This window comes from Trichosurus vulpecula, chromosome 2, assembly GCF_011100635.1.
Source record: "Trichosurus vulpecula isolate mTriVul1 chromosome 2, mTriVul1.pri, whole genome shotgun sequence".
Classification (NCBI taxonomy): Eukaryota; Metazoa; Chordata; class Mammalia; order Diprotodontia; family Phalangeridae; genus Trichosurus; species Trichosurus vulpecula.
In genome coordinates, this window is record NC_050574.1 from 202,034,535 (window position 1) to 202,054,185 (window position 19,651).

Below are 19,651 nucleotides of genomic sequence, written 5' to 3' on the forward strand. Positions count from 1 at the left end.
AGAGATGTGTGAAGTACATAGAGGGGATCAGAATCAGCCACTTAAGTTAAAATACCCACTGGCTGGGGAAGTTCTGTGTGTTAAAACCAATGAACTCATGTGCTAAAGAGTATTTGGCTTCCATATTAACTCCTTGTCAGATCTCATCTGGACATGCCCAAGAGAGTGGTCACCTTGCTGTGCCGCTTTTTCCTTCCTTTGTGTTTCTCTCAGTTCTGAAAGAACAACACTTGTGCTGAGCTAGTGTGGTTCTTATGATCCAGGTTTTCTGTACCTGAACCTAAAACCCTTCCCTTTGGTTTTCAGCTCCTAGACACCAAGTCAACAGACCGAAAGCAAACCCTGTTGCACTATATATCCAATGTTGTAAGAGAGAAGTATCATCAAGTATCCCTCTTTTATAATGAACTTCACTATGTGGAGAAAGCTGCTTCAGGTAAAGGATATTGTTTGATTGTGTCCTGGGATTATAACCTGATGTGATGTGGCTTCTTGCATTATCTGGGGATTGGTCACTGCTCAGACAACTAGCTAGCCAGGGCTTACTTAACCAGAGCCTTACGCAGCAGGGTTTTCAGGTGCTTTCTTTTTTTCAAAAGGACAAATTCAGAAGGGGAAGAGAACAAGCATTTATTAAGTTCCTACTGTGTGTCAGGCAATCCTTCTAACTACCCTGGGAGATAGGTACTCTTTTTAATCTCTATTTTATAGTTGAGAGAACTGAGGCAGAAGTTAAGTGACTGGCACAGGGTCAGATGGAAAGGGAACAAGCATTTATTAAGCACCTACTATGTGTCAGGCACTGGGCTAAGCACATCACAAATATCTCATTTGATCCTCCTTACAACCCTGGGAGGTAGGTACAATTTTTTAAAAATTGCCATATTGGATTGAAGAAACTGAGGCAGAGGTTAAGTGACTTGCTTAGGGTTACACAGCTAGTTAGGGTCTGAGGTAGGATTTGTACTCAGACCTTCCTGACTCCAGGCCTAGTGCTATATCTGTTGTGCCGCCTTGCTGTAAAATCAGAACAGGCATTGTCTACTCTCAGGTAGCAAAATGTTTTCAGAGGGATACTGTAGAAATGAAAACGGCACCCTTCTGAGGTCTTGTGTATAAAGCTCACAGAATCTCAGTTAATGGGACATAAGAGACCATCTAATTCTAATCCAACCAGTCTGAAGCTTGAGTCTTGTTTACTTTTCCATCCAATTAACAGGACACCATTCTTGTTCTTTGCTGGTCTTTGAAATTTTCTAGCAAGAAAACTTCTTGGTCACTTATTTGGTCACTTACTTATTTTTCTTGCATCTTAGAACCATAGATCTCGAGCTTTCGGGGACCTCGAAGGCCTCCTCATCTCATTTTGTAGGCCCAGGCAGGTGACACAGTGTCTTCTTGCCTGAAGTCACACAGGTAGTGAGCATCAGAGATGAGGTTTGAATCCAGGTCCTCTTACTTGAGAGTCATTGTTGATGGCAGCAAATTGGGCTCTGTTCTTTAGTATGGTGTCCCTAACCGGGAAACAGTGCTAGGAGTATGCATTAAAAAGCAAATGATTGGTTGATTCATGATTCCAGAAGGTAGCAGGGAAATCATGGCCCAGAAGTGTAACCAGCCCTCGGTAGTAGTGTGGGGTGATCTACATTTGTGCTCCTTGAGCACGTAAAAGTAATTGAGATGACCACCTAGTAAGCAAGAATCAAAATGGAAAGCTACCACATAGCAATCTTTCCCCTAGGAGCCACACCCCAGCTGAGCTTCTTTATTTATTGACTGCCTCCCTAGTGGTGGCCTTTGCCTCTTGGTGTTCCATGGTCTGTTCCATGCATGTGGCCTTTTGTCCTGAGGTCATCTTCACAAAGTCTTTCAGTTTAGCAGTTCAGTTCATCTCTCATGTATTAAGTACCTACTATGTGCTGGGCACTATGATGGTGTGAGAGACAGGGACTGGCACTAGATCTGTGATTTCACTGATATAGAGAACTCCTCTGTTAGGGTACTCCTTACACTAATACAGGTTGGCACCCTATCTGCTACTTCTGCATAGGGTATTGTGAGGGTTACCCAGTATCATGTAGGTGATGTTTATTAGAGGCAGGAGTTGAACCTAGGTCTTCCTGTTTTTCAAGGTCAGTAGTCTATCTATTACTCTAAGTGCTGGAAATACAAATGAGAAAGGCAATAGCCTATGTGTTCAAGGAGCTTAAGTTTTAGCTGGTCAGCAGAGAGGAGAAGAATAGATAGGTAGATAGATCAATAGATAGAAACAAAATATATTCAAAATAAATACATACTATCAGACCCAGGCTTCTCCCTGCCCCCCCCCCCCATGCCAAGTAACATAGACTTGATGTAATCTCAGGAGCTTCCCTGAAAGGCTCATTATGCCCAGATTCATAATTTACCCTAGGAAAAATGACCAAATATTGAACATTTCAACAGCTGTGGGAATGGGATCCATTGGGTTAGGTATGAGCCCTTTTTAATTAGGGAATAAGATACCTTTCAGCCAATCACATGTGATCCGGAAAGGGAGTGCTGCCTTGAAAGCCAGTCACTGGATTTTTAGATCTTTTAAGTTAGGAATTCTTAACTTGGGGTTAATAAAATTTAAAATATATACATATTATTTTGATAACTGTATTTTAGTACAATTTATTTTATCTGACATAGACTGTGTATTTTATTTTATTCATTTGAGAAGTATGATTTTGAGAAGGAATCCAGTCTTCACCAGAATGCCAAAGGGTAGGCCCATGTTAAGGAAAACATTTTCAGCCCCAACTAATTATTTGTCATTGAGAATCTCACAAGGCAGGTTTTTTGCTGATCTCAATTGATGGCCCATTTCCCTTTCTTTCCCTTACTTCAGTGTCTCTGGAGAATGTCCTTCTTGATGTCAAGGAGCTCCAGAGAGGCATGGACTTGACCAAACGAGAGTACACGATGCATGACCACAACACGATGCTGAAAGAATTTATCCACAACAATGAAGGGAAGCTCAAGAAGCTACAGGATGATGCCAAGATTGCACAGGCATGCAGCGTGACTCCCATTTTGTCCCCCAAATGTTTCCCCTAAAATATGGAAGGCTCCCTCCTCGTAGCTCCCCTCTCTCCTCTGGTCCCCATCTTTATGTCTTTGCCCAGTGGCTAACCTACTTGAGTAGCTATGAAGGTGTAGATAGGATGGATGACGCTCCCCAAACTAGTCATAAGCAAGTCCAACAGAATGTTACAGAGCCCTGCCATAAAGTCATCCCCCTCAACCAATTGCCAAAGACACAGAGTGAGAAATCAGAATGATGCTTTATAATCAACTGAAAACAATGAAAGGTTTTTTTTTTGGTAAAAGATTTTTTTCTACCACCTGACTCTGCAGGCATACTTTGATGTGGTCAAACCTGTGACCTGTGATAAATACTTCCAGGAAGTTGATCACCACATGCAGCTTCCTTTGATGGCTGATGTGGTACAATTCTTTGCCTTTCTTCTCTCACAGATGATGCCAATCTGGCCCCTTCGTCTTTGGGGACTCAGTCAAGGTGCTTGGCTCCCCTCTCATTTCTGCTGCTCCCTGACCCTTGAGGTGGAGGGATAACATAACCAAAACATTCCCCCCTGAATGCAGCCACGTGAATGGCTTTGGTTCATCCACAGAGCTTGCAGCAGTGGTAGTGCCCGTACCTGCCTTCTGCCTGATACTCCTCCACCGATCCCAGGCCCTGTTCCACTCAGATCACCCTTGGGACAGTTATTCCCTGCTGAAGTTCATTCCTCCAGAAGACTAGATAGGACTTAGATTGTATGAATTGTGACTGCCTAGGAGCATAATTCCCACTTACATTCTTGTTCCTGTGGAACGAGTTGCCCCTGTAATATTGTCCTGAGAGTGTTTTCTCAGACTCAAGTCACTTAGATTAGATGGGGAAAGTTTAGGCCATAATCCTTGTGTGATTTTTCCTTCCAGGTTCTAGCAGCTAATATTTTTCCAGTTATTTAAATCTGTCTTTATTTCTCTAAAAAATGTTTGATACTTGTGTTTATATAGTTCCTGTGTATGTCCTGGTAGATAGTCTTTCCAGTATTTTATCTATTTATTTTTTGTTACAGTCTTTATTTAACTATTATTTTAATTGGAACTTCACTTTCTCTTTGCTCCCACTGGGTTTCGTGTATATTCTTTTGCATTGTTCAGAATATTCTGGATGGGATCTCTGTGAGAAAACCTAGAGGGAAAAAAGATAGAGGAAAGGGAGAACAGCAGATTGTGGCCAGTGAAGTTTATGTCTTCATTGCTTCTCCTTCAGTCAGCCCACCTTCCTTGGCAGAGATGAACACTGAAAGCAATTCACTGTGGTCATATGAGAGGGAAAAAAAATGAATGGGAATGAATATGCCAAAAATATCCCAGTGGAGACTTTGAGAGGGTGAAATATAAGTTGCAGTGACTTTTATGGGATAAGTTCTATTCATTCAGTTGTTAGGTCGTTGTGAAGTAAGTAGTACTATATTGATATTCAGAAGTTTATAATAAATATTTTTTTAAAAAGACAGCAAATCCTGGAATTCATGAAACTTCGAAATGTGCCTCTTTGCAGGATGCCTTTGATGATGCTGTAAAATATTTTGGGGAAAATCCCAAGACAACGCCACCTTCCGTCTTCTTCCCGGTCTTTGTCCGGTTTGTCAAAGCTTATAAGGTAAATAGGAATACTTGGTGTTTCTCTCTGTACAGTTTGTCTGATTGGCTGAGACCTGGGGCACAGGGACATCCAGAATCCTGTCAGGAGGCAGATCTGTTGGCTTCCGCAGAGACTTTGCGCGCCCTGACTCGTGGGGTTAAACGTTCCCAGGCAGTTTCGCTTTCTTTTGCTGGACTGAATGCCTGCTGCTTTTAGCAAAGGGTGAGCGGCATCCTACCAACAAGCTAATCGTGAGGTTTACTAGGAAATAGATGTTCTTTGGTGTATCTTTGGGTGTGTTCCACTGAGTCAGACATCAAGCTGGTGAGCCCCCGTCAGCATCGCAGTCTCCGACAATCACGGTGACACCTTGTGGCCGCTTCTGTAGCTCAGGCACAAACAATTGCTAACTTGTCTCTAATGACTGAAAAGAGCGTGTGCACTCCAGCTAAGGACATTGTTTCGGCGGGGGTGATGTGAGGCCGGAGATGGCTGTGGCTTTGGGGCTGAGAGGAGAAGAATGTGGTCACCGATGACGTTTTTGCTTTCCAAAGTATTCTCATCCCAGGGCAGTTAGTTCCAGGAAATGGAAGGGAGAGGAATAATGATTTATTAAGTGCCTCTCTGCTGGTTCTATGCTCAGTGCTCTTTGATCTTCACAGCATCCCTGGGAGGTGGGTGCTCTTGTTATCCTCATTTTACAGATAGTGACTTGTCCAGGGTCACACAGCTAGGAAGTGGCTGAGGCTGGATTGGAGCTCAGGTTCTCCTGACTTTAGGCCGCTAGGGGCCTCTTAGATCGCCTTTGGCCACTTTTGTGAGGTGTGTTAGGATGATGTTTGTCTTGTAGTGATCACTTTTGTTGTTGTGAAGTCATTTTGTCATGTCTGAATCATTTTGATCCCATTTGAGGTTTTCTCGGCAAAGATACTGGAGTAGTTTGCCATTTCCTTCTCTAGTGTGTTCCCATTTCACAGATGAGGAACTGAGGCAAATAGGGGTTAAACAACTTTCCCAGGGTCATGTGCCTAGTAAATGTCTGAGACTAGATTTGAACTCAGGTCTTCCTGATTCCAAACCCAGTACACTATCCACTGTGCCACCTAGCTGCCCCATAGTGATAATAGTAGGAAGCTCCTATTACTTGCCCGAGGTGTAAGTGACAGAGACTCAGAATTAGAATAGATCTCAATGACCTTGTAGATGAACCAGTCCCTGTGATCTAGAATACCCCTGCCTCATCCCAGACAAGTGGTCAGCCAGGCTTTGCTGGAATTCAGACTTCCACTTTGGATTAGCTCTGTTAGGAAGCTTTTTCTCACATCAAACCTCTGGAACTTTTATTCATTACTCCTAGTTCCGTGGTCTTGACACCAAGCAGGGGGCAGAAAATCTAGTCCCTCTTCATGATAGTCCTTTAAATACTTGAAGACAGCTATCACTTTCCCCTTCAAGTGCCCCACCCCCACCAAAAAACCCCCACAAACTTCTCTGCATTACACATGTTTAGTGAATGACTGGTGTTTACTGAGCACTCATCTTAGGGCTAGGGGCACAGAGATGATCTCAGTTCTTTCAGTCAATCCACCTCTGGCAGAATCTTCGTGTCTCTCACCTTTCTGGATACTTTCACGAGAAATTTGAAAGCAACCATAGTATGCCTAGCACTGTCCTAGGTACCACTTTAGGGGAGGACACAAAAGAAGTAGAACATTTTTCTTTGCTTTGAGGGACCGCGCAGTCTAACTAGGGAGCCAAAATAGACTTAATGAAATTACAAAATTCCATACCTTGAAAGTATGTAAAGATTATCTAGTCCATCCGCTCTTGGTTTATAGATGAATTGAGGCCCAGAAAAGGGAAGTCGAGGGTCACACGCATCCTTAATGACTGACCTGGGACTTGACTTGAACCAGGTTCGCTGATTCTCATCATTCAAATTCTAACACACACACACACACACACACCCCCATTGACTGAGCTCCTTTACGTATAGGGGATCATATCATACTCGGTCCTGTGAAAAGGACACAGAGGAATAGACCTAGTCCCTCCCTACCAGTAATATATAATCTAGCAGGTGAAAAATAAGACAAAGACACAAAGAACTTTAATCCAAGGTAGATTGTGAGGTATGCTAGAGGACAGCTGCAAAGACCTCAAAGAGAGTGTAGGAAGGGGAGCCAGTCTCCAAATTGAGGTCTTCAGGAGGATCAGAGGTGTCGTGGAAGAGGTGGCATTTGACCTGGGTCTTGGATAGTGTTCAGGATTTCACCAGATAAGGATGAAGGAGGAAAGCATTCCAGGCAGAGGAAATCTGTCATAGAGACATTGCGGTATGGTACATAGAGTCTCAAACTTGGAGTCAGGAGGGCCTGGATTCAAATCTAACCTCAGATACTTATTAACTGTGTGACCGTGGGCACACTGTCTTTCTGCCTCAGTTTCCTCATGGGTAAAGTGAGGTTGGGCCTGATGACCTCTTGGGTTCCCTGCCAGCTATCATACTTTGATCCTGTGAATAAAAGAAGCAGAGTTATGGAGATGGGAAAGCACAGCATGTGTTCAGGGGCTACCTAGTCTTGGTGAGGAGATCAGGGTGAATGGGAGATAAGGCTCCTTGCCTCTAAAATGGCGTGAGAGTTTCTGCTGAACCCCAAACTTGTAAATGCAAAGAATGTACAGTGGTACAAAAGTCATATGTGATTGTGGAACCATGTGAATAGGGGAGGGATTGCAGTGAATTCAGGCCAAGGCAGGAAGGCTTCCTAGAAGCCATGTATTTTGCATTAGGCTTTAAAAGCGAGTAATCTGGACTGGAGATCCTACAGAGTAAGTGGTAAACCCTGGGCTGAAAGTGTGGAAGCTGCTGAATTCAGCTTCATTTGTGCTTTCAGTTTCTGGGCCAGGCTTCTCTCAAATCATTGCCGAGCAAAATCTAGCCCCCAGTCATGTGCTATTTAGACACACTTCCCTTGTCCTTTTGCTTTAAACAGCAAGCTGAGGAAGAGAATGAGCTGAGGAAAAAGCAGGAGCAGGCCCTCATGGAAAAGCTCTTGGAACAGGAAGCACTCATGGAGCAGCAGGACCCAAAGGTATGGAGTCCATGCAAGAACTCATTAGTTGGTGCCTGATGAGCGGTGAGGACCCCTTGCCACCCCTGATGGAAGGTTATAGAAAATCTTGCCCTGAATATGCTGCATACCTCTCCTAGTTATGAAGCCAGAGAGCAAGGAGACATCATCTCATCTACCTACCCTGCTGGGTGGCCAGCTAAGCCCACTTAACAGGCCCCTCTCCTGCCATATATAATCTGCTTGGAAGAAGACTGCTTAACCTCCCTGGAAACTCATTCTGCTGTCTAAAAATCCTTATAGCTAGATGTTTTTAATTATTAAGCAAACATCTATTGAGTGCCTACTGTATGCAAGGCATTATGCTAAGCCCTGGTGAGGCTTGGGTCCTGCTTGCATAGTTGAGTAGGAAAATGAGACTTGTACACTCATAACTACAGTACAAGGCAGCGTGAGGCATAGAGGTCAGGGAGGACATTTGAGTTGGGAAGAACAGAAAGAACAAAAGTATGGAGGCAGATTACTCCTCATCGATCTCTGAAGTCCCCCAGTATAAGGAATTATCGGTTATTTTGTGTAGACTCTGTACCTTGGTGGACCAGCTCGGTTTTTTTTTACCTTTTTAGAAAAAATTTTAATCCAGAATTGTATTTTTCCTTCCCCTCTCCTAAAATACCCTCTCGATTCCATTTCCTTCCAGTGATCTAATGAGGTTTCTTTTCTTTAAGTTCCAGATGGTAGAATAGGGCCATTTGCCTTTGATTAGCAAGCAATCCTTTATGTATTTTGAATTCTCCTGAATTTCCTGTAGGCCATGGAGTCCCACTGATCTCTTTCCTTTTATTCCAGTCTCCTTCTCATAAAACCAAGAGGCAACAGCAGGAATTAATTGCAGAGCTAAGAAGGCGGCAAGTCAAGGATAACCGACATGTATATGAAGGGAAAGATGGTGCTATTGAGGATATTATTACAGGTAAATGAGCCTTTTTTAGTCCTAAACCAATGGAGATTCCCCCACTGGGTCCACCTTCACTCGACTGCATGCAGCAGACCTTCTTGCCATACGTACCTGGTGTTTGCACGTCCTTCAGTGGGTCTGATGATGTTCCAGTGTTACCTGTGGACAGTGGCTCCTCAGGTGTGCAGCAGTGTTTATATACTGCAAATCTCAAGCCCACCTATCTGAACCCAACAAACTTTCTCCCAAACTACTTTCACCCCCTCTTTCTGACTTCTCTCTTATTTCTGAACCTTTAATGGGGGCTCTTTCCATCATAGAATGGTTTTCTGTTTCTCTCATTGAGTTATCATGAGCACCTCTCCCCTCCACCACCTTCTAAGTACTAGAAGAGAAAACAGATTATTCCTCAGTATCCCAGCATGCCTTTCAGGACATTCGCAGAAAGCCTCTTTCCTTTGCCTGAGATAACAGAACTCTTCTGTTGTTGGATGAGAAAATACACTAACAAGGTTTTAGTCCCATAACTAACACACAGCTGGGGACCGATGGTTTCAGTCAGATTTCAATGATTTACCTCTAGGAGTGGTTCCTGTCAGATTGAGCCCTGCAGACTAATCTGTGCTCTTCCTGTTGCCCCAAGTTCTTAGAAGTTTTCCCTTTTCCATATACAAGAAAAAACACCCGTTTTTATGGTGGTGACAAGAGACTTTCCTTCACTTCCCACTCTGCAGTTCATCAACTCTCTGGCTTTTGTTTCTTTGACATCACAAATTCCACCCTATAAATAAGCGCCCCTAGCTAACAGACTCACAGAAACTTGTCACTTCTGCACCTCTACTCCCTGCCCCCAAATCTTGCAGGAAAAAGAAACAAATTAATCGGCAGGGTTTACTCCCCCTTCCGCATCACTGTGCCTGGTAGGGAGGCAAAAGTACCTCAAGAGAAGGCTCAGACAGGATGTTCTAAAAGTCTTAGCACAGGATGAGCTATTTACATTTTAAAACTGTGCTATGACTTTTGGGAAAACTTGTATATGTAGTTCAGGCAAACATTTAAGTGCCTCTAGTATGTGAGTCATTGTGCTTAGGTGCTAGACATGCAAAAACAAATGAAATGGGCCTGCCCTCAAGGAGCTCACATTCTGTTGGCATATGTTGTGTGTCCATGGTGATGTGTAATAGAGCACCGTATTTGGAATCATAGGATTATAGATTTAGAAACATCTGGTTTAACCCCTTCATTTTACAGGTGAAGAGGTTCAGAGAGGTGAAGTGATTGATCACAGAGCCAGGATTGAAACCTAGGTTATCTCACTGCAAAGAAAAAGGAAAGCAACAAGCATTTATTAAGCACCTACTATGTGCCAGGCCCTGAACTAAGCACTTTTACAAATATTTCATTTAATCCTCATGACAACCCTGGGAAATAGGTGCTATTCTCATCCCTAATTTACAGCTGAGGAAATTAATGTAGACAGGGGTTAACTGACTTGCCCAGGGTCACATAGCTTGTCAGTATCTAAAGCTGGATTTGAACTCAAGGCTCCCTGACCTTCAGGCCCAGTGTTCTATCCACAGCACCACCTAACAGCCTCCCTTTCCACAGCAGCACACCGAGTCACAGGACCTTGGGTTCGAATCCCACTTTGTCTAGTGGAGTGACCTCACCTCTTTTAGGATATCAATTTTTCAAATGAGGAACTTAGACTGGATGACCTTTAATGTTCCTTCTGACTCTAAATCCTATAAAATATGAACATACACACACGTGCACATGCATGTCACACACATATGTGCACATACATGTTCATATACACGCACATACACAACATGCACACATATATGCACGCACACACGTGCATATACACGTGCTCATGCTGCAGCAGTGCCTGATCTTAAACTATATACAAAGCAGTAAGTCTTCAAGATGATTCGATGCTGATTAGCAATAGAGAGATTAATTAGTGAAACAGATTACATTCTGTATAGAAGCAAAACAATACAGAAGCCTGGTGTTTGATAAAGAGACTGGCTGCTGAGGTAAGAACTCACTATTCAGTAAAAATTATTAGGAAAATTGGAAATTAGTCTGGCATAAACTTGGTCTAGACCAACATCTCACACCATATGCCAAGGTAAGATCCAAAAGGCTGTATGACTTAGACATAAAGGGGTGATGTCCTAAACAGATTAGAGGAGCAAGGATCTAAAGAAGAAGGAATAGCTCATGACCAAAAAAGGGATAGAGAGGACCAAAAATCTTTGCAGCAAGGTTTCTGATAAGGGCTTCATTTCTGAGATCTATAAGGAACTGATTCAAACTTAGAAAAATAAGAGCTAGTCTCCAATTGATAAATGGTGAAATGAATCAAATGTGCATTTGTGATTCACCTGTGGCATTATCAATCATTTACCACAGTGAAGAGGTTGAATGCCTATTTGTTAGGCAGTACTAAAAGGATTTTTTAAATGCTCTAATTATAATAGCTGCCTTTTAACCACCTCTTCATCCCATGTCAGAATTTGCAAATCTTCCAGTCCCTAAGTAGCTGACCACTGGCCTTTTGTAATCCCCTGTACTCCTTGCCCCCCCTACCCAAATCATTAACAAAGCACTAACTAATGCAGTCAATCTCTGCTTCTTACTCTGTTCTATTTTGTTTGTCTTGTTTGGCTGTTATTTTCCATGCAGTGCTGAAGACTGTGCCCTTTACAGCTCGTACGGCCAAGCGTGGCTCTCGGTTTTTCTGCGAACCTGTTCTCACTGAGGAATTCCATTACTAAACTATTACTTTTTCACACCTGATGCTCTTAAAAGGTTGCCGTAGATTTTTGACCCATTATCTCTATCTGTGTGGATATCAAACAGGGTCAGATGAATTGTAAATGGATAGCATGTATCTGATGTCCATGTGGAATTCTGTTTCATGTTGTTCCCATGTTGCACGGACTTGCATTCAGTCACCTCTGAAATCCCCATCACCACCCTCATGATGACCTTATTCATCTTCACATTCCAGAGATGCCTCTGGTCTGTGTGACAGAGCCATGGAATAGCAAGTTTTGAAATTGTCAAGTATCTCATTGGGGAAAAGGGAGGCCAGGATCATGGTTTGTGGGAGTCATAAGAGTTGGAAGGGGCCATACATTAAAAATTCTCTAGCATTCTCATTGTATAGATGAAACGCTGAGAACTAGAAAGTTTGTAAGAACACTTGACTTCAAATCAGGATATCTAGTTTCAGTGCTGACTTAACCAACCCCTTTTAAAACTTTTGGGCAATTACTTAACCTTTCTCTATTTGACTTTCCCCTAAAAATGGGAATAATACTAGTTCCTTCACACTTTACTGGGGATGCTTTGACAGTAAAAGAAGATTTTTTTTGTGTATACTTTAGAAGGCAAAGTGCTGTGGAGTTATTAAATGTTCTTTTTCCTCACTTTCAAAAGAGGCCATGGCTAGTTCTAAATTGTGACAGTTCACTTGCTTTCCTAGGCTACCTCACCCAGCCTTTAGGTATTTAATTCTGTGTAGTAGATCTGATAGAGCATGGAATAAATGAGCCCCCTCTACCAGTTATGTGCATGGACTGTCAGAGACAATATACAGGTTCCCTACTTGCCTCGTGAGAGTCATCCAAGATCTTTCCCATTCATCAGTGTCATGTGTACTGTCTTGCCTGGCTAACCAGCATGTGCATGTACGAGTGTCCTTAGAAGAGGGGAAATCAGACAAATGTCTTGGTTATGTCATTCATCGTGCCATCATCTGTGCCCAGTCCCGTGCCACATCCAGAATACTTCTGCTAAATCAGCTTCATGGTGATTTCTTGGGTGGCAATGCTAAGAATCATGGTCTTATCACCAGAAAACTGGCCATTGGGTGATGAAGTTTTTTGGCTATAATAACTCATGAAAACTGTTTACAAAAAGTGCAAAGGGGTTGACTTCTCAATTTGTTGATACATTAGACATCAACTGAGATATTATACATGAAGTGCTTTGCAAACTTTCAAAGTACCCAGCAGGTACCAGTCCTGATTACTATTTATCCATACCAATGAAATCACTAATCTTTTGAAGTATTGAAGAAGGCAGTGGTAGGAGTGGTGGTGAGAATGAACTCCCAGTGCATCCCAGGAAACATCAGCATTGTGGGAGTCCCTAGGAAATGATTCAACCTCCCACAATAGTGACTTAGTCTGCACTGGTGTTCAGCCACAGAAGAGATGTAGTTCTTTGGGATGCCAGATAATATAGGCCATGGAAAATGGATAAAACATATAGGCTGAGAAGGAGAAATGGTGACCTTCATTCTTTTTTCAGTGTACATGTCTTCAGGGGAAGCTTCCTAGCAAAATGGACTTGGAGCTGGGCACATGTGTATTAGGCTGTATTAACTATTTGGAGAATGCATTTTAACCTGTGTTCTGTGTGTTTCCATTTTGTCTTTGAGGAAGCAACAAGTGAGGGGTGGGGGTGGGTCCAAAAACAACTGTGTTCTTGCTCTGTAGTGAACCTAACTCCCCAGTGCTTATTAATCACTTTGTGGACTCTAATCTGCTTGGCTGTTGTTTGCTCTGTCAAGTGAATTTGTTGGATTATTTTCCTGGAGCCAATCTTCAAAGCAGCTTGGAATTGGGTAGTCAGAGATCAAGGGGGTGGGAAGTCCATCTCACCTTTTTCTTGCTGTATCTAACCCCAGCTCACAGTGGTGACCTTCTACCACTCTCTTGTTCTGTTGGCTAACCCGCCTGGGATTTTTAAACATTGAGTTGAGTTGCTCTTCATTTTCATCCCATTTTTACTTAACCATCATTTTGTGTTTTGTTTTGTTTTTTTTTTCTGTTTAGCCTTAAAGAAGAATAATATCACTAAATTTCCAAATGTTCACTCGAGGGTAAGGATTTCTTCTAGCACACCGGTGGTGGAGGATACACAGAGCTGGCAAGCATCACTTTTTACTTAGCTTCCTCCTCTCTCTGTATATGCCAGACCAATGACTGTTAATATGACTGAGGGTAATGCTGGGGACAGTCTATCTCATGAGAAATCATCCCATCTCATTTTCTAAAGATGTGGCCTTTATTTGCTCCTTTACTTTTATTATACTTAAATACTTATTATGGAGACTACACTTCCATAATATGGTGGCTTGGGTGAGGGTATTTGATGGTGGTTTCACTTGCTTTGGGTACAAGGGTTCCACTTTCCTCTGCCACTTATTTTATGCTCCTGAATTTTTCTCCTCTCCCAATCTCTTTCTCAAATCTCAATTAATTAAGGAAAGATCATGACTAGAGAAATCACCTCCAACACTTTATGGTGCAAGGTTTTTTGAGAACTTGGGTGGTTTGGACACCAATGATAAGATCCAGCCTAGACAAAAGAAAGGGGTCAGATCTCTTTCTGTTCTCATTCTGCACAATGAAGCTTAAAAACAGCTTATTCTATATGCTTTTGCCCTTGTGGGACTATGAAAATAGGGCCAGTTTGCAGGGAGGGCAGCTGGGTAGGTGGGTGGGAAACAGTCCAGGGGTGTGTGTCTGTGTGTATGTGTGTGTGTGTGTGTACGTACGTACGTACATGCGTACGTATGTACGTACTGCCTGCATAACCCCAGGAGACAGGAGGTAGGTGATGGGATATAAAGGCCCCAATGAAGTTTTCTACTAATGTTTTCTTCTAGTTTTGTTTTTTTCTCCTTTGGAGGATTAGTCTTAACTAACATGAGCCATTAGTGAACAATTCCAACAAGAGCAAAACAGCTAGTAGAAGTAAAAGATGAAAATCTGCAACCTACTTCATTCATTCCCCTAATTCTTGTCTCAGTCCAAAAGTGGTAGCCTAGATACAGAACCTCTTTTGTCACATCACCGAATTCTGAGCATGCTCCCATAAATTCCTCCTTTTTAGCCTGATAACCCCCACATACATATATGTAGAAATAAACATTGATGGCTGGCAGATCATTAGCTGTAGCAAACCATTGATTAACCAGAATGTTGGTATTAATTGGAATCTTCTGAGTAACTGAAGACTGACAGTCTCCCCCAACTTTTTTCTATATCAAGCTTTGTTATTAAATATCTTCCTAATATCAGTTTCCTGCCTTATTACAATATAGCAAAGACAACAATAGTGATGATGATGATGATGAGAGCCGACATTTACCAAGTGCTTTGTGTGTGCCAGATGTGGTGCTAAGCACTTTACAGTTAGTATCTCATTGGATCCTCACAACAGCTTGAGAGGTAACATGATTATTATTTCCATTTTATAGATGAGTAGTGGCGCAAACATGTTCTTTTGTCTTAGAGGACGTAGCACATCAGGCTGAATTTGCACCATCCCTTTTCTTTTTAAAAATATATCCCTGACGTGAGTCTCTTCTTCTCATTGGCCTTTTTATTCTTCTAAAATTAAGTATGAAGGGAAAATTCAATTTAATCTAAGGTTCTGGTTAATCAAGATTTTGCCGAATATGGTCATCATAAAGCTTCAGAATTGATCAGTTTAAAGAAATTTGAATTCCTCCTCCTGTGAAAGGGTGGAATCTAGGGTTGGGGCAGATTTCAGGCCTTAAAAGATCAAATTCTATCACATAACATTCATTTTCCAAGCAGAAGCTGCCTCCCAGAATAGGAAGCAGTTTTTTTGTCCAGTGATCTTTGGTAACTTGGGAAACTCAAGCCTGAGAGATTGCTTACAAACTGAGCTGTCTAGTAACTCTGCCATTGATTCTAATCTTAGAGGGGAAATTGACAATTTTTCTTTTTTATTTTTGGTCACCTTTACCCTCATTACAATGACTTGTAATCAGATTATCTGCTTCTTGGATTGTTTATTTAAAGCCTCAACTGTTTCCAGTTGTTGCTACATTTCAAAATATAAAGTTAGACTTTCCAGCCAGTGACTGAAGTATCCTACAATTTTTTCCTTCCTCAAAGCCCACAACCCACCAGTATTAAACTAGAACCCGTTCATTTTGTCATTGGCCTCACTTAAGCTTTTTGTCTAATCTTTCTACACAAGCTGCTTTGATTGGCTGCCAGCAGGACTTTGTTTTGTCTAGTAGACACAAGGCATGAAGAACACCTCCCTCTGACTGGCTTTTTCCCTCTTACAGATCTTAGAAACCAGCCGTACAGACGAGCCGATGCGGTGAGGAGAAGTGTCCGGCGACGCTTTGATGATCAGAATTTGCGCCCTGTTAATGGTGCTGAGATAACCATGTGAGCCAGACCTGCCTACATGTGTAAAGTGGAGGGTGTACTTCAGTGATAACCATGTCTGTGGGAACTCTTTCGGCTACCATTTAATGCAGCCTTGAATACAGTTACATTCTGAAGGGCCAAGAGGCCCCCAAATTGCATAGGAACTTTAAAAATAAAATAAAAAAGATGGGCTCTCCATTCAACTGTAGTTAACAAGTGCCTAAGATGAAAGTACCTGCTCAAATTAATCAAAGCAATAGGACTTGATTTGATTGGGTATCTTTTTACACCAATATGTTATTCAGTGTTTTTAACCAAAATGTAAATGTCATGTTATCTTCTTTTTGTTATCTGCAACTTAATGATTGTCTTATGGCCCACCTTGGTTTCTTGACAGGTTGTAAATAACAAATATTTGGGTGAGATCTGCTGTGGATCCCTTTTGGCTTTTACATATGTCTCTGTGCTATCTAATAAGGAATTTATTTTGAGCTTCAAATAGCAATTCTCTCTAGGTTATATATCAAAAGGTTTGTTGTTGTGTGAAGGGAAGCCATTCTCAGAGACTTTTCCTTCTAGTCACAGCCAAACCCTGTTGAAGTATAAAGAGGATGTGATTTCATTAACACATGAAGATTCACCCAGTCAGTCTTCATTTTCATGTATGACTTTTTCTGTGCAATGCCCTATGAGGGATGGTTTGAAGGGTAAGACTGCAGTGCTACACAAAATCATGGGAATATCATGCAAGACACATTTATGATTCCATGTTCTTCAGAGAGAGGCAGCTTATAGGTAACACAAAATATATTTATTAATTAGCATTAAGCTATTAACATCTCAGTAATCAGTATTAAAATCTTCAAGGACCATTATGGTTCAGTTCTGAGCACAGCGAATAGTCATGTGCCTTGTCAGAAAGAAGTTTTCTAGGCCCATTGACGAGTATTCAGATCTCATCTTTTATCGGCAGAGTGCTGATTTGAGTAGGCCTTGTTCTCCTTTGACAATCGCATTTGAGTTTTTGGGCTTTTTTAATTGGAGGTGAGGGGTGCATTTGACCACTGGACCTAAAAAAATTCTAAAGGCTAGTCTAATGCTCCCTTCCTGGGGGGGAAATTGGGAATTGATTTGTTGGGATATTTGTATTTGGATGAAGCGAGGGAAAGACATATGCAAAATGAGAATGAAAGGCAAGCCAAGCTCACTCTGCAGGTACAGGGCAAGCCATTGCTTTACTTGGCTTCTTCTAGGGCAGGGCACTTGATCTAGTCCAAAGTCAAAACCTGGACTGAAGCTAAAATTGTCATTTTGAAAGATAAATTCTGCTTCCGGCTTACCTTTCTTGGTAGCATTTCATCAATATGTTAATTGTAAAATTTATTGTATAGTATTTAACCACTGAATTTCTTTTCTTTTATGTTGTGCTTAAGTGAATCCCTGGTGAAGGTCTCATTTTCCTTGGATGATGTGTAGTTATATGATAATCTGTTTTTAAATGTACAGATATTTTGCTACAAAATTGGTGCCGTTTTTTATGGTTTTTACACCTCTTTTAATTCCCACTTTAGCTTCTGGGTAATATTGTAAATATTGTTTAAAAAACTGCATCAGCCTGTGCTATACAATCTGAATGTTATTTTAACTTATAGTTTGTTTTTTATATTTAACTATGAGGACAGTTGAGGGATCAAAGTTGTCACATTTTTTTGCTTACCTATTTGCAGAAAGTTTCATTTCAAACTCCCACCTGCTAGCACATCTCCAGAAATGTGTATTCTACATGCTCTCAAAAGAACATGCCAAGATTGTGTCTATGTCTGTCGACATTGATTGGACACTGTGCCTAAAAAGCAATGATTTTAGCTATGAAATGGAATCCAAATTATTGGCTTATATTCAACACAAGTGTTTTAAAGCTTAGTGCTAACAAGCATACAAATAAATTTCCATACCACCTGTATTTATTATTCTACAATTAGAATGGACTGTAATGTTGGCATGTTCTTTTTGTTTTATTTTGTTTTTCTTGTAATGGGCCTGCTTCTTAGCAATATTAGAAGTGTTTTATAAAGCAGTTCATGTTACTTTTCTGGTCTGTTCATGGCATATGAGCAAATAAACTATTTACACTACTATACAGCAATGCATTGCTTTTTATTGGTCAGTTTATCATTAGCATCATCTTACACCAAGTCCTCTCACCCTTCCAATGTCAAACTGCTGCCCATAGCTTATAAACAGCTTCCATAGGATGTTGCTAGTCTCTTGCCTGTCTACTGTGTTTTTTTTGTGATATTTTGTGACCTCATGTTTAAAAATGTTGATTCTACCCTTTCATCTGTCACCTGCCAACCTACTTCTCTCAAACAAAGACACAAGAAGTACTGAGGTGTTTTGTGCATATGGGAAACTTGTGAGCAAAAAGCAATTCATACCTAGAAACTGTTACAAAATAGGACTCCAAGAAGTTGATTATGTAAACTTCAGTGAATGAGTCCTGATTAGGAGTCCTTTGATTGCAGTGATTTTCTACTTTACTGAGGATAGATACAATGTATTTAGTAAGTATAACTCAAGTTCTGCTATGATGGAGACAAAGAAATAGCAAATAATCAAAGAATACTCAAGGAGGCAAAGAACACATTTACCTGAGATTAGAGCCTTTGTAGAGGTGGCACTTTTTGAAGAGGATTTTGACAGGTAAAGATGGAAGAGGCTCAGTGCATTTCAGAAAGATTTTTTATCCCTAACAAGCCATTCAAACTTTCTTAGAGTCAAATGATGTGATCAAACCTGAACATTAAAAGATGTTTTGGCAGCTTTGGGAAAGATGGGACACTGCACCATAGGGAGGCCAGTTGGGCTAGCACAGTAGTTCAGGCAAAACATGAAACCTCAATTAGGATAGTGGCAGTGTGAATAGTTATGTATGTAGAGTCAGTAGGTTGTGGAAGACTGGATGTGGATACCAGAGGTAAGAGAAAGGGAAGGGAAGGAGCAAGATTACTGATTTTTGAAGCTGAATTACTGAAAATGGTAGTGCCATTTATAGAAACAGGAACATTGTAGAGGCAACTGCAAAGGGAAACACAACTTCTGTTGTGGACATGTTGAGTGGGATGTATATTATCTCTGTGATTATTTGACAATTGTGAGAGGGATTGAGACCACCATGAGAAAATTTAGAGGACAAAACTCGGCCACGTCCATTTTAGGATGTCAGGAAGAGAATGCTGTCCAGAAAGAATAGTTACTTAAAAATAGGACTATCTGTGGCGCCTTTAAAGTAAAGGGAAGAATGTCTAGTATATGGAGATAATTGTTTTAAATAGCAGAAACACACCATTAGGTCTGGCAATTAGTGGGTCTTTGATGAAATGGAAGTAGTTCAGTGGGAGGGGCAGAAGTCACATGGCAAAGGGTTAAAGAAAATGGGGTGGAGATGTGACAAAATGGAAGAGGTTGCTGGATGAGAGCAAAAAGACCCCTTAAAAAAAGATTCGAAGACGTGTGGCTAATAATGAGCCTGAGGAATACAAGTTCATACTTTTTAAGCTAAGATGTAATGTTTTAAAATTATCCCATGAAAAATGTCTAAAATAAATAGCTATTTGGCTGGAATTACTACAGAGGCTACTAAACTGTCACCAAAACATGTTTACATTTATGAGCAGTTCCAACTGTACAGGATGCCAGTCTATTCATTTAA

At 41.3% G+C, this 19,651-nt stretch overlaps 1 protein-coding gene across 3 annotated transcripts in view; it reads left to right on the top strand.

The window, feature by feature from the left end:
- Positions 1-18,085, top strand: part of FMNL2 (formin like 2) — a 366,341-nt gene extending 348,256 nt beyond the window's left edge. The window contains exons 21-27 of one of the 3 annotated variants that reach the window (XM_036743440.1): positions 307-436; positions 2,876-3,039; positions 4,604-4,705; positions 7,684-7,782; positions 8,611-8,734; positions 13,576-13,622; positions 15,852-15,977. In XM_036743440.1, the coding sequence (XP_036599335.1) occupies positions 307-436; positions 2,876-3,039; positions 4,604-4,705; positions 7,684-7,782; positions 8,611-8,734; positions 13,576-13,622; positions 15,852-15,890 (705 nt within the window). In that variant the 3' untranslated portion in view covers positions 15,891-15,977. Of the gene's footprint in view, positions 1-306; positions 437-2,875; positions 3,040-4,603; positions 4,706-7,683; positions 7,783-8,610; positions 8,735-13,575; positions 13,670-15,851 lie in introns of all 3 variants that reach the window. The other 2 variants (XM_036743439.1, XM_036743438.1) reach the window with 2 other exon arrangements.
- The last annotated feature ends 1,566 nt before the right edge of the window (positions 18,086-19,651 follow it).